This window comes from Emydura macquarii, unplaced genomic scaffold, assembly GCF_026122565.2.
Source record: "Emydura macquarii macquarii isolate MOO-44397 ecotype Brisbane River unplaced genomic scaffold, CSIRO-AGI_Emac_v2 contig_1253, whole genome shotgun sequence".
Lineage (NCBI taxonomy): Eukaryota > Metazoa > Chordata > Testudines > Chelidae > Emydura > Emydura macquarii.
The window spans coordinates 32,033,708-32,049,118 of record NW_027131390.1 but is presented as its reverse complement, the minus strand read 5'-3'; the positions used below and the strand labels follow the sequence as shown (position 1 = coordinate 32,049,118).

The 15,411-nt window shown below is 36.7% G+C and overlaps 1 protein-coding gene across 1 annotated transcript in view; it reads right to left on the bottom strand.

Moving 5' to 3' along the window:
* Positions 1-15,411, bottom strand: part of DIAPH2 (diaphanous related formin 2) — a 735,565-nt gene that overhangs the window by 336,103 nt on the left and 384,051 nt on the right. Inside the window, 1 exon segment of the mRNA XM_067548390.1 lies at positions 12,085-12,324. Within this exon segment, the coding sequence (XP_067404491.1) occupies positions 12,085-12,324 (240 nt within the window).

Below are 15,411 nucleotides of genomic sequence, written 5' to 3'. Positions count from 1 at the left end.
CTGAGCCTTTGCTCTGTCAACCCAGAGCACCACCTCTGCTTTACCCTCACACACACCTTCTACACTGCTCACATCTACTCATGCACTGCAGACTGGGGATCAATGACAGAAGAAATCTGCTACTAAAACATTACGCCTCTCTGGTATACTCTGGTTCTTCCAGTGATGGAATCACTTTTCTCACTTCCATTTTAAAGGAACAGTAAGCAGGTTTCCTCCTCCCCACACTGTATGGAATTTGTCTGCCCAGCAACTCAAATGTGCTATGAGCTAACTGCCTGCATGCCAGTTCCCAGGTCTTTTCTTCTGCACATACACGGTTTTGTCTGACCCAACCTCTCCTAGCATCTTAAATTCCTAGCATCTGATCCTTCTTAGACAATCAAATTCCTTATCAGTTATTTTACAATGTACTAGGTTTTTGTCAAAGTATTTTATTTCATTCTGTTTTTTAACACTTTCATCTCTTAAGAGAGCAATGAAAATTATGACAGGCAATGTCAATTCCTCCCCATTCATTAAATCTAACTCAATCACAAAAAATCCATATACCCAAGCAGCACTTACATTCTGAAGCCTAAAACACTACTGTGCAAATTCAGAAGATCATAACAGACCACACAGTAAAGATCAGCAACTTTCACAATAAAGGATTGCTTAACTTCCATAATAGCATTGTATCAAAGTGGTGAGTTTCCAAGATCAATTTCTCTTTATGACACAGAAAACTACATATAAAAGTTTTAAAAATATTCCATACACATAAATGTCATTATCAGCTTCATGATTATACCCAGTAAGAGTATGTAACACAGTTTCCCCCTTATTTTTGATAGATATCCATTCATAACTGGTTTGAAATATTAGGCACTCCTTAAATTAAATGGTAGAAAATTCTTCCAAAGACAATGGTGGCAGCTCCATAGGTTCAGTCATTTGGAAGTGTGCTAGACAAGTTATTAAGAAGAAACATATTTTAAGAAATAATTCTGCACTGTGAAGGACTCTTGATGACCACATAGACTGTTTGCATCTCTAATTCCCATAATCCCACAATGCAGAGTTATAAAATATGTCTGTTCAGTGGTCTTAAGACATTAATTTTCCCATGTTTTTAAAAGAAGATATACTGTACTTTTCAGCTTATATTTATGCACTCGCAGTGTGAATAAATTAAAAATAAATCAAGTTTCAGAATTGTTTTAAGTACTGCATAATTGCTCCAGCAGAACTAAGTTGTCACTCATGCTTTTCAGCTTGTATTCAACAAAAATAGGGGGGGGGGAATGCATTTCACATCTTTAGGTAACAAGAAGTGCCAATTAAGTAAATCTTTATACACATAAATGTGTAAATAGCACTGAAAAACTCAAAGTAGTAACAGGATGTGATTTCCCATTTAAAATGTTTATGTATTCAAAGACAACATTTTTGCTTTCTTGTAAAGTGAGAGATAAGAAAATGCTAAAACTTTCCTGCAGTTTTCAGGAGGGGGGAACCTAAGAGAAATCTAATTATACTGTGAAAAAAACCAACATGAGAGACTCAGGAACTTGGTATAAAGTACAAATTAATGCTTACGCAGTGCACAAAATGGGCTTATTACTTAAGGAAGGACCAAATTATGAACTCTTTGCTTACATCAGTGATCAATTTCAATGGTACTACTGTGAATAACTGCTCACCAATTTGACTAAGGGGGTTATATTCAAGCCCTAAAATGACATTTCTGCCCTTCCCCATCCCTCCTCCCTCACACACACTGTACAGACCACAAAGTTGTTAAGTGCCAAAGTTGTAACCATACACCACAAAGTTGTTAAGTACTGAGGTTGTAACACGGCCCTCTAATACTTAGTTCGAAAGAGACTACACTACTCCAACTCTGTCTTTCCCCTGAATTTCAACAAAAGAGTCTTGCCCATGTAGTGGAAAGTTTTTTTCATGGTGCTCTAACATCACCAACTCTACTCAAGCACCTGTTCCCAGCTCTGCCAAAAATACGTGATATCAGGAATATCAAGGAGTGCAGCACTAATAGGAGGTAATGCAGGATGCAACAGACTGGGAAGATATCCAGGAAGTTCTCACACACCTTGAGTTTTGCAGGATGGGAAACTGGAAAAAAAAACAACAGAATGAGGGGAAGAGAAGAATGGGAGAAAGGAAAGAGAAGAGAACAGGTACGTGGAAGAGGGGGAGAAATGAGGGAGAGGTGAGAGAGGGTAAAAAGACAGAAAAACAGTTAAAAGGTTAAGCAATTAAAAGTGGAAGAAAATTGAGGCAGAGACATGAAATGATGAGAACAGGGATGTGGTCGTGGGTTGGGCAGGTAGAGAACTGTAAACAGCAGGTGTTTCCTTCACTTTGACCCTAGGAGAGCAAATGTAGTTGATGCTAGAGGTCAATAAATACCTCTTTTCTGAGGATTGGTTCAGAAAGCAGAGAAATAGGCTCCTTTGGAGATGTGGGGATGTTAATGTTAAGGTGAAAGAATAGCTTTTAAAATTCAGGACTTCTAATATACATGTATTTATTGGTTAAAATTAACATTTTCTAGAGGTGGGGTTTTCAATCCACCTATGAATTATGAGCACAGGTCCCACTGAGTTACAAAAAGATGTATACTCCTAAGTCATTTAGGCACTTTTGAAAATCCTACCCTAAATGCTTACTAGTATATTTTATAGATATTTACACAGACAGTAGAGTTTTGGCCCAACCTTAGAGGTATTCTGGATTTGGATACAAGGCTTCATATGGTTCTGGCATCGAACCATCTATAATATATAAAAATGTAAGAACTGACATCTGCCATGTAGAGTGAACACAGTAAACAGCTGAGCTTAAGGAAAATTGACTAAGAGAGCTCTGTTATAGGTAGAAAGATTCCTGCCGTGCCTCACTCCAGTGATTCAGTGCAGAATGATAACAATGGAACCTGAACTTAGTGTAAGCCTAAAAATAAGCCTCCTCCCTCCTCCTTCAATTTCTACCATGGTTACTTCACACAATCTTAAGTGTATTCTTCTCAAGCAAAAAGTCAATGTTTATTGCAACATGATAAAGAGTAGTTATTGGCTGACTCGTGCAAAATTGTGATCAACAACATATTCAGAAGATTCACCTTTAGTTCTTCTAGTGCATTATCTTGTTTTCTCTAGCTCTTGCTTCTTTCTCTATCATATTTGTATATTCACAGAACAGTTAATACTTAAGTAATCATGAACGCTCCAGTGCATAGATCAAAACAGCTACTATTGCTTGCCAGTCTTGATACAGCACATGCATTCTAATGTTGGTCTCCTTTATTTAAATAAAATTAAGTTTTGTGCTCTCTGCCAAGGGTTGTTTACAAATCACTGCTTTCTTGAACAACACCACACACTGAAATATAACATTCAGAAAGATAATGTATTTTTAAGGATTTGCAATTACCATAAATACATTAGCTTTGTAGCTACGACCAGACAGGTTTAATACATGCTTTCCTGGCTTTACTTCTAAATCTGCCACCAAAAACACTTTTCTGGGTACTCCATGACTGGACTAATTCAACATCATTTCATTTATAGTAGGAAGATGTCTTCTTCTTGCAGGGCTGTTCTTGCAGTTTTTCTAAATCTTAATATTACTGTTGAACAAAAGTCCAACTAATGAGTACTACACCTGAATATTAATTTATGTTAAGAACATTTACAGAATAAAAACTAAAATTTATAGTTAAGTTTTATTGGAAGGTTTGTCCATTAAATAATGATACCCACTCATTATCCAGCATTAAGCTAAATGCTCTTTTATATGTCCCTGTGTTATCTCCTACTGAGAGTCGTGCATTTTGACCATGCATTCACAGAAATTTTGGCCCATTACACACACATGTACTTTACAGAAACACAATCTGCATTGTTTTTATTTACCGTTGTATAACAGACTGACAGATATATGGAGACATAAGATCCTACTTCACTAAGTTACCCAACTTCCTCAGCTGACTTACAGGGACATCAGTTAACCTTCCCTAAATCATATGCATTTAAGAAATATATCAGAAATCCTTACCCATGATTTAAACAGCTCTTATTTAATATCCTAACCTCTAAGCATATGGTTTCTTCATGGTGAAATTTAAATGTGAAGATCTGTATTATTACTTAGAATCATAGAAGGCTAGGGCTGGAAGGGACTTCAGGAGGTCATCTAGTCCAACCCCCTGCTCAAAGCAGGATCAACCCAAAATAAATCTTCCCAGCCAGGGCTTTGTCAAGCCGCATCTTAAAAACCTCTAAGGACAGAGATTCCACCACCTCCCTAGATAACCCATTCCAGGGCTTCACCACCCTCCTAGGGAAAAAGTTTTTCCTAATAGCCAACCTAGACCTCTCCCTCTGCAATTTGAGACTATTGCTCCTTGTTCTGTCATCTACTACAATATAAAACAGCCCAGTTCCATCATCCCTGCAACCCCCCTTTAGGTAGTTAAAGGCTGCTATCAAATCCCCCCTCATTCTTCTCTTCTGCAGACCTGAACAAGCCTAGTTCCCTCAGCCTCTCCTCATAAGTCTTGTGCTCCAGTCTCGTAATCAATTTTGTTGCCCTTCGCTGGACTCTTTCTATTTTGTCCACATCCTTTCTGTAGTGGGGGGCCAAAAATTGGACATCAGAGTCCAAATGAGGCCTCACCAGTGCCAAATAGAGGAGACTAATCACTTCCCTCGATCTGCTGGCAATGCTCCTACTAATGCAGCCCAATATACCATTGGCCTTCTTGACAATAAGGGCACACTGTTGACTCATATCCAGCTTCTTGTCCACTATAAATCCCAGGTCCTTTTCTGTCAAACTGCTGCCTAGCCAGTTGGTCCCCGGTCTGTATCAGTGCACGGGATCCTTCTGTCCCAAGTGCAGGATTCTGCATTTGTCTTTGTTGAACCTCATCAGATTTCTTTTGACCCAATCCTCCAATGTCTAGGTCACTGTGTATCCTATCCCTGCCCTCCAGTGTATCTACCACTACTCCCGGCTTAGCATCATCTGCAAACTTGCTGAGGGAGCAATCCATCCTATTCTCCAGATCATTAATGAAGAGGTTGAACAAAATCGGCCCCAGGACCGACCCCTGGGGTACTCCGCTTGTGACTGGCTGCCAACTAGACATCGAACTGTTGATCACTACCCGTTGAGCCTGATGATCTAGCCAGCTTTCTATACACCTTATAGTCCATTCATCCAACCCATACTACTTTAACTTTCCGATAAGAATATTGTGGTAGACCATATCAAAAGCTTTCCTAAAGTCAAGGTATATCATGCCCACAGCTTTCCCCACATCAACAAAGTCAGTCATCTCATCATAGAAGGAAATCTGTTTGGTCAGATATGACTTGTCCTTGGTGAATCCATGCTGACTGTTCCTGATCACTTTCTAAAGTACCATATTGTTTTCAGTTTACACACTTACACAAATACATCCATGATTTTTTCCCCCAATAAAATCAAGTGGTAAGACTAATAAAATATATGCAAAATATTTATGGAAGAAGGTTCTAGTGCCCATCCTTCAGAAGTATGCAGGTGGGAACTGAGGAACTTTGAACAAACATATACATTTCAAATATAGACAAAGGCAGTCCAAGCAGGTAATGGCTTTACAAAATTCAGCGAGTCATAGGGCCTGATTATCACCCTCGCAAGTTTTATACCTGCATAACTTCAGTGACAATAAAAGCCTGATTTTCACCTCTAACTTACAGAAACCAAGCTCTTAACATTTATCTAGGATTCTGCATTAACCCGCCACATACCTCAGTTGAACACAGGTTTGAGTTAATGTCATGACATACTACAGTTAATGACTCAGAAACTTAATCCCTCTAAAACTGCTGCTGTTTCCAATGTTATTTGTTCTACTGCTTAATATCAAACTATGGTCCAAAAGGAAAAGTTCCATTGCTACTTGATTACACAAGAGACAAAAAGACATGCCAGAGATGTTACTATCAAATTAAGTATCTGTAGGAACTCAATTAGAAGGAGTACAACTTTTCTTGACTAAATCCTGTAGTTCTGGTAAAAAACAAATTAAAGATGGTGTACAGTTGAGCCTATATACACCAACTATTTTGGAAAGCATCTTAAAATAATGTTTTACTTTAAAAATAAAACATACAATTTGAAACCTATAGTAAAGCTTTCAGCCACACACAATTGGAAATAGTGGAAACATACAACTGAAGTAATTCAAACCACTATACTTCTGTCTTTGTGCCACCGCTTATCTTCCACACCCTTTCCCTTCATGACTACATTACTATACACACACACACACACACACACACACACACGCGCGCGCAACAGATTATTTTTCCAAACAAATAGGAGTTAGATGCTCAAACAACGATTTTCAATGGAAGTTGGAGACCTACCTCCCCTTTATAAGTCTGATAAGTTTTCCACATAGTTAAGGAAGTACACTGAATACATTTTAAAACATTTTATGTTTTCTAAAGGCATGAACTTCATAGTATCTTACTATGTGGGAAGGCTTATCTAGTAAGTGATGGCTTGAAATGTTGTCCCAACCATTAAGACATTCATACCTTTTAAACACAGTCTACATTTTTAACTGAGTATGCTTGCTTGGTTACTCCTGCTTTCCTACACACCCCATTTGCTTTTGTAATTGTTTCCATTGCCTTCTGTCAAATCTAAAGACTGGCCCACTAGCAAGATATCTATGTTGGGAAAAAATATAGTATAAAAACTAGGAGGAAGGGTCACACTCTGTTAGATTCTCTTCTAAATTCCATTCACACATGGCCAAAGACCCTCCAGAAGAGAGCACTGAGAGAATAGTTGGGATTGGTCCTGCTTTGAGCAGGGGTTGGATTAGATGACCTCCAGAAGTGCCTTTCAACTCGAATATTCTATGAATAAAAATAATTAGTTACTAATTATATACACTTCCTTTTCTTTATCTTGTCAACTTTCCCACACTCTGGGAATCATAAAATCAGTCATAAGATTAGACCAAGAAAATGAATACACGAGTTCATAGAATACTAAACCAGCTGGGTTAATTTGATCTCAAATTCCTATGGAAACAGCATTTGTTGTGAACCAAATAAAGCTTGCAGCTAGACCCATAAATCATATTTTTTCTTCTTTATCTGCTCCAATGTTGAAATTATGATATATGTGAGCTCATCAAAATTTGTTCTTTTCTTGCAAACCAGAGATTTATCAATCCCTGTCAGCAGTTTTACCAAAACGGAAGGTTTCTTTGTATCTTTTTCTTGTTTAGACCAATATATGGCTACATCTACTGTATATTTATGTTTGTGTAACGGTTTTTATTTTGGTATAATCCATAAACCAAAAAGGAAATAAAATGCACCTAAAGCACACTGGCTATATAACCTCCTTTCAAAATATGGCAACTAAAACAGAGGTCCAGCTGCAGTTAAAGCAAGTCAAAATTTAGCCCTTAATATGAAAATGGGAATATTCTCAATTGTAATAAAAATAAACTCTCCCCAGTATAGTCCTCTTCAGTGACTAATAAAACAGTGTTTTTAGTGACATTTTGGTCCCTTGAGGTATTTTTTGGACTGAAACTTTCTTTGTTACATTGTATACATTAGTAATCCTCAGATTCTTGATTCTTACTATTAACTATAGATATTTGTTTGAGAAGTGGCTTTTGCACTTTTACAGTACTTTCAGTTCATAATTTTATTTTGTTCCCCAGATGGCTTTATTAATAGCTTTCAGTAAAACAGTAATAATGTTTTCATTGCCTGCATCCCATTTGGTTATTAAATTCAAACACACACGTTCATAAAATAAAATAAATGTTGAGGAAAGAAAGATAATCATAGTAAGTTTGAATTTCCCTTTAAAAATGGAATTTGCACTTTGGATTGGGGGGAGGAAGCTACTTATTGGTGGAGTGAATGGAGAAGTGCGAGGGGACGAAACCCTAGTTCAGCTAGATAGAAGCATCCACTTGCTGGGAGATGGACAATGAACTAGAGTTTTGGCTGTTACCAGCATCCTGTAGAGGGTGCTGGTGCCACAAAGTTTGTTTGTGTCAGTCCAAAAAATACCTTAAGGGACCAAAATGTCACTAAAACACCACCACAATTCAACAATATTTCACAGTGAAAAATACATTTTTTCTCACTATTGTTTCATTTTTTACCCAATGCAAATTAGAATGGCCAAGATGTAAAGCACTGGGAAAAGGGGCTTATAATGTAAACAGCAAAATGATCCTTACCTCTAGAATCACTATCAGTCCCCCCCCCTTTATTTATTTTTTTTTTAAATAACAAACATCCATAGGGCAGTCTATCATTGAAAACTCATCTTCACTTCCATTAATTTTATTTCAGTTAAGCACATGCTCATTTGGTATACCACATAGTGACAATGTACTGCTCTCATTTAATATTCAATTGTGAAAGTAACATTTACAGCTATAAATTAATGACACCTTTGGTGTAAAGTGATGATTTGGTTTAGCCGCCTGTTTTTTAATCCAATTGTTGTGAATAGTAACTAGTATATTTTTTGACATCACCTTATAGCTAAGTATATTTGATGTACTCTGAATCCACCAACTAAGTAAACACCTTATTAGTCTAGATTATTACAGAGTGCGGTTTTTTACTTTCTTTCCAAATCTACCAAAGAGAAAATTAGCATTAAAATAATTTAAATGGAAATAGCTGTCTTAAAAAAAGTTTGGAATGGAACGTTCCAAGTAAAATAATAATGAGCAATTAATGCCTCAGACACTGTAACTGGAATTTAGGTGAAATCATAACTAGCTATGCTTCAACAGTTATTTAATTCAGTAGAGTATAATTTACAATATTAGTCAACCTACATGTACTTTGCCAACATCTGTGAGATTTATGTTGATGGCATTTCATAAACGTGCTACCTGAAATCTAAGAATACTTCCTTACATCTACATTGTGCAGGGATTCTATATATGTGTTCTCCCCCTCTAATAGTAAGGAGAAGGTGTTGCCTGCTTAAAGCATGAATTTCCCATTAGATAAAAATCCTACTGAAAAGTGAAAGTAGTATTTGATTTATAAACCTTCAGCCTTCCCTCTCCCTTTAAAACAGCTATTACTACCTGATAGTATTTCCCAGCAGATTGTTTTTATTTTATCTGAAGTTGGCAAAATCTTTGTGCTGAATCCTTTGAGTCTACCTCAAGTGAAAGATGTCAGATCAGTGTTGTGTGGAAAAACTTTTATTTGACAGGTAGATGAGAGAAAGGCTATCACCAAAACATATGAAGTTGCTATAAAATTATTCTGTGAGGTTAATGTTAACCCTTTTAGCTGATTAGAGATTCCCTTTTATTTCAAAGGAGTCAATTTTCACAAATAAGCAAGGTAAAAAATTGGAGAAAAGGTTTTAACTAAAAAAAAATGATGGTAAAGGACAAACAACAACTTTATATCAAGACATACTGAATCAGCATAACACAAAGATGAACAAAGATGTTTGCCAAACTTTAAAAAAATGAATCAAGTTGAAATAACTCCTGTTTTCATTCGTTTTGATAGGTGTGTTTTTTGTCAGAACTGAAAGTACTTTTAATTTTAAAACAGTCTGATAAAATCACACTTTGGGGTTATCCAGACTTTGGGCAAATGAACGTTTCTCAAGACATGAGGTTGCTTGTTTACATTCAAATTTCCAGTTTCTACTGTTAGATAGTACTGTAAGTCATCAAAACAAAAACACCTGCAATAAGAATGCCTGTCATTGCTGTTAAATATTAACTAAGGGTGCTCCTTACCATAAAGCAGCCTTCCTAGCTGCAAGCATACTGAAGCCCTGCAGTTCTCCTTGTCTGTGCAATCATGAAGCTTGCTCTCCATTTCAAGGGAGTACTTCAACCTCGGTATCAACCCTGGTTTAAATATTATGAGTTTGCTCGAGGTTAAGCTCAAACCTGCCATCCTAACACAAGGGAAAGATGGAAGAGGAAATCTTCCCTGATTGACACTGAATTAAGCAGGGGAAATTTTTATAGGGGTTGCATGGACATAGGACATTGCCAGGGTTGACAGTTCCATTACAGTTATAGGACAAAAAAGCACCCCCAAACACCTACATCAAAGGTCACATTTTTCTCCCCAAAAAATTGAAGAGTCATCAACGATCTGGGGGGTAATGACCATGATGGTGGCAACCAGTAAGGTGGTAAGAAAAGCAACACACACACACACACACACACACACACTTTTGTTTGTTGACTTCTAATCTGATGAATCAAAGCTGGTCAAAATTAGTTTTTCTGATCCTCTCATGAGTGACACCATAAACCTCTGATACACCCTCAAAAAACAACCCCTCCCTGAAGGCATGGGGGAGGCAAAGGCTCACTGGCCCAGCTAGGTTCCAGTTGGCTTAGTTGCATGAGCTCTGCACCCCTGTGTCATGCAAAAGATTTACTCCTTTACTTCTGTATCATGCCAGCACCTTCTTTTAACAAGAGCCACAATGTGTTGCCTGGCACAGCCTTGGGGCTATATAGTTTCTACTACATCTCTCCCCAAAAGGACTTTTGGTACCACAGTCTTTTCACACATATAAGTAAAATGCCACACATTCCAATGCATATTACAGCATTCAACTGTTGCAGCCAAAGCATGCAATATCTAGCCTAGCTTCATGCACCATACCAACTGTCAGCTAAGGACTGCTGAGAAGACCAAACAAACGTAACTGGTTAAAAGTATTACATCTTCTATTTATGTGTGTGTGGTTGCGGGGAGCAATCAGAACTGTGAAAAAGTGAAAAAAAAAAAAATCAGAACAGCTCTAAGGAGACTAGGTGTGGAACATTTGATAACAGTAACAGGAGTGTTGTGCCTAATTCCCCATGTTCCAAATTTACTGTAGTGTATATTATGTACGTAGTTAAACCAGGTTAATCTGTACTTGATTCATCTGCACGTCTGTGCATATAAAAGATTTAAGTGGTAACCAATTTTAAAACATGTATTTTTCCGTGATTTAATAATCTGCCATTTTAGCCCTGTTTTAAAATCCACATAAAACTGGATCTTCCAAAGTGATTCAGATTAACCATGTCTTGCATGTACTTATTGTGTAAATAACCAAATTCAATTATATTAAAACTATACTTTTTGAAGTTTTCTTTCTGTTTTTAGTTTTGCAGTCACAGAATCTTAGTTAAATATAGAATGGTAAATCTGGAATCAAAAATACATTTCTCAGTACACTCAAAGGAGACTGATGCATGCTCCTTTTTTGTACTGGAATTACTTAATATTTCTTCTGATTTTTCTCTGAAACAGAGCCAATGTTTAAAGACAGAAGGGACAACCCAGATCATCTAGCCTGACCTCCATTGTATCACAGGTCACCAACACTAAACACCCACACACTAAACCCAGCCAAAGTATTGAAATTTGACCACAGCACATAGGAGATTAAACTCTACTCAAATAATTATATGGGGAAAATTCTACGGCTTGTATTATACAGGAGGTCAGATTAGATGATCACAATGGTCCTTTCTGGCCTCAAAATCTACGAATAGTAGTGAATGGTTAATGAGATATACCCAGATGATAATAGTAACACTTTTATTCCTCCCATTCCTATAGACCTTTGTAGGTAACATTCTGGCCATGATCTCTGAGGCAAACCAACTGTACATTAAATTTGTTTTACCTAAATTCTTAGGATACCTAAGGCTTGTCAGAAACCTCCAGCAAATGTCAGAGCAGATTCAGATCTGTTCTAATGAATACATCCTCCAAGGAGTGGTTACACTGACTAAGGATCATGAGAGAAGAGGAGATCTCCAGCAATATCCCTTCCTTCACCCTTTGGGCACACAGACCTCTCATCATAAATGGGGTAATGTTGAGCTGAGTACCAGCTGGAGATTCTCTGAGTACCAGTTCGGGAATGTTGGGGCACTCTCAGTTGTGTGTTAAGAGCAGCACTGCACAGAATCTGGCCCCAAATCTGCAAATTTTACATTATAAAATAATTTAAGTTGTTATAGTTTAACCTTACCTTGCAGAGAAAGCTGATGTTAAAACCCAGTGATTGGGCATTTCTTGAGCCTGAATTCATATAGTTTCCAACCAACAGCACTAGTTCCAACAGTCTATTAAAGCTCTCACTCTTCTTCAGCTCTTCACAGGCTAGCGTCACTGCCATCATGCCAGGTCTGATGTTGTTTACATGTTCTTCAAACATAAGCTTGAAAAGGATGCCATTGAGGCGAGGCCGTAACATTTTCACTGAGCTCATCTGTAACATCAAGAATGCTAAGTGAGAATACAGACAAACAGAGCAAAAAGCTTTTTTATGCAGCGTAGCTCAATTTTATAAACCACATTGTCTCTTTCCAACATAAAGTCATTATAGTACAACTACATTCTCATTGTTTCCAGTAATGTGTATCTCTAAATTTAAGAGGGTTTCACAAAACAATGTATATTTCAGTTTAGCCAATTAATTGCAACAACATATTTAACATTAATAAAACATTTTCTAGTGTTAAAATAGTTTTTTTAATGTAAATTGCAAAATCAGTGGCAACCAGTATTGTACATTCTGCCAAAATCATTGCTCAAAGTGAACTAGATGAATACCTGTTACACAGAATGCTAAGAACCACAGATTAAATAAAAGACAAACTGTCACAAACATTCTGTCACTGACATCATAGTTCCAAAGAAATTACCTATTATTATGGTGCTTAACATCTTAAAACTACCTCTTACTTTTGTACGTTACATTTTAAAATAACACTAGAAAATTATTTTACAGTTTATAACAGATTTTATATAGTTTCAAATCCCTTTTAAAATGTTAATGTTAAGTAATTATGTTATAATAAAGTAATACAATCTCACTTTGACATAATGCGTACATGTTAAAGCCCTGCATATAGGTTCATCCTCAACAGGGCTTCTTGTGTTAATTATTAGGTTTGGTTTTACACTGTATTTTGCAATACCTATTTATATAGCGCTCATCATTAGTTCTGTCTCCTCTGATAAAAATAATTCCAACACTATACATATAACCAGTGTTTAGCCATTTAAACATAATGTGAAACAAATGCTGAGAGTCTGCAGCAAGTAAACACCCATAAGATTCAGATCATTTTGCATGCCAATGGAACATAGAAATTGCCATACTGCATCAGACCAGTCATTAACTTAGTAAAGTATCCTGTCCCTGACCTCAATACCAAATGCTTCAGAAAAACATGCAAGAATCATGCCGAAAAAGGTGATTATAGAATAATGTGCAATAAGAAAAGTTCTTGCTAACCTCCCAAAATTCACATGTTAAGTTATGCCCCAAAGCATAACTCTTCTAAAAAGTTATTTAAAAAAACAAAATCCTTCCTATAACTACTCTGGATATTTGTGTTAACTGTATAAGTGTCCGATACTTTTTTTTTTTTTTTTTTAATCTTGCTAAGCTCTTGGCCTAAATTTTGTAGCAATGAATTCCACATGCGAATGTAAAATTCCCTTCATATTTTTTTATTAATATTTGGTTGGGTTACTGGTAAATTTCCTCTTCAGATGAAAATTAATTTCTCCGTCTTTCTTCCTTCCGCAATAATGTGACTCATCACTCAGAGCAGGAATTTCTGCAAAATATTCTTCAACCCACGTCACCATTGAAACTATCTGCCCTGGTCAGTCAGGTGGAAGAGTCATACACTCCTGTCTTACCTAGACTAAATCTCAACCATTTAAAATGTATACTAACAGAGATTAAAAAGTAAATTAATTGTGGAAGGAGATGAACAGTGATAGAAGAGCAGCTCACCTATACATGCTTTTTGCATTAGCTGAAGGAGAGCTATAACCACTACATTCACAGGTATATGCTTTTTTCCTGATAGGATTTTTCAGTTGAGGTCTCTGTTGCACAAGTTGGCCTCTCCATGAAGCCAAGATCTGGGACCTTGTGCTACCTGCAAGGTGGTTTTTGTTTTATCATCACAAAGACTAAAGATGAAAATTGGGAGGAGGGGAGGAACTTTCTGCTTGAATCTATGATGAAATACATAATCACTTGTGAACTGGCCTCAGATTATGTTAGCTACTTTCCTGAGGAGAGAGTTAAAAAAAAAATTCTAATCCTTTGAGACTCTGGAATCAAAAGCTAAGAATTGTGCAAAAATTGTGCAACAACTTCAGAGAAATATCCAGCCAGGACACAAACTAGCTCCACTCTTTCTATACCTCTAACTACTTAGATACTGTATACTGAGGTACACAATTAAATGTCTGCTTTTCCAACCATTGTCCTTTTGATACACTTTTAAAAAAAAATTACCTAAGCTATTATCTTTACACTTTGGATATTTCTCAATAGCTACACTGTTTTTTATGTTGCAAAGCCATCATTCATAATCCCTCCAAGCACTGAAGCTAGTTAGGAAGGAATCAGCCATGCACTACCTTCAGGAATATACTCTTGTTAGTGATTCAATAACTTACTTCCCCATGATCCATTTGCTAGACTTATGGCTGTCTGCCAAAAAATGTCCTTGTCTTTCTTATTCATCATAAATAATCTAACACTTTTTCTTACCCTCCAAATGGACTACTAAAACATATGAGCCTAAATTCCGATGGTTAAAATAGCAAAATGCACAAGTAGTTTTAAATAACTTTATTGGCCAATTGAGAGAATTACTGCAAATCTTTTAGAGACATGTGAGACATATCAGAGACATATTAACGAAATTTTACATTCACATGTGGAATTCATTGCCACAAGATTGAGGTCAAGAGCTTATCAACATTTAAAAAAAAAAGGTATTGGACATTTATATGGCTAACAAGGATATCCAGAATAGTAATAGTAAGTATTTTTTAAAAGTGTTTAGAAGAGTTATGCTTCTGGGCGTAAGCCAGTATGTGAATGTTGGGAGGTTAGCAAGAACTTTAGGTCATTTATAATTGGCAGAATTTAATTAATATACCATGATTCCTAACTCAGTGAAATCAGCACCACTAATGTAAGTTAGTTATATCAGAACCTAAATCCTTGCTGTGGAATAGTCCATAGAAGAAGAAACTTAAAACTCCTCTTAAAATTCAAAATTTAAACTACATTCTTTCACCTGAAAGGAACATTTATTGCTGCTTAAAGTGGATACAGGAAAGCACAGATCTTGGGTCACCCACACAGAAAGAATCTGAGATATTCTGGTCACACTGCCTCACCTCTGTGTGTGAGGCCTCCGAGCCTACGTAACCTTGAGTTATCTTAGAGCCTGCTTAAGCCTGTTGAGTCAGCCCTAAATTATTGCAGGAACCTGAGTTCACCGACACAACTAAAGAACCATCATATAAGCCTGAT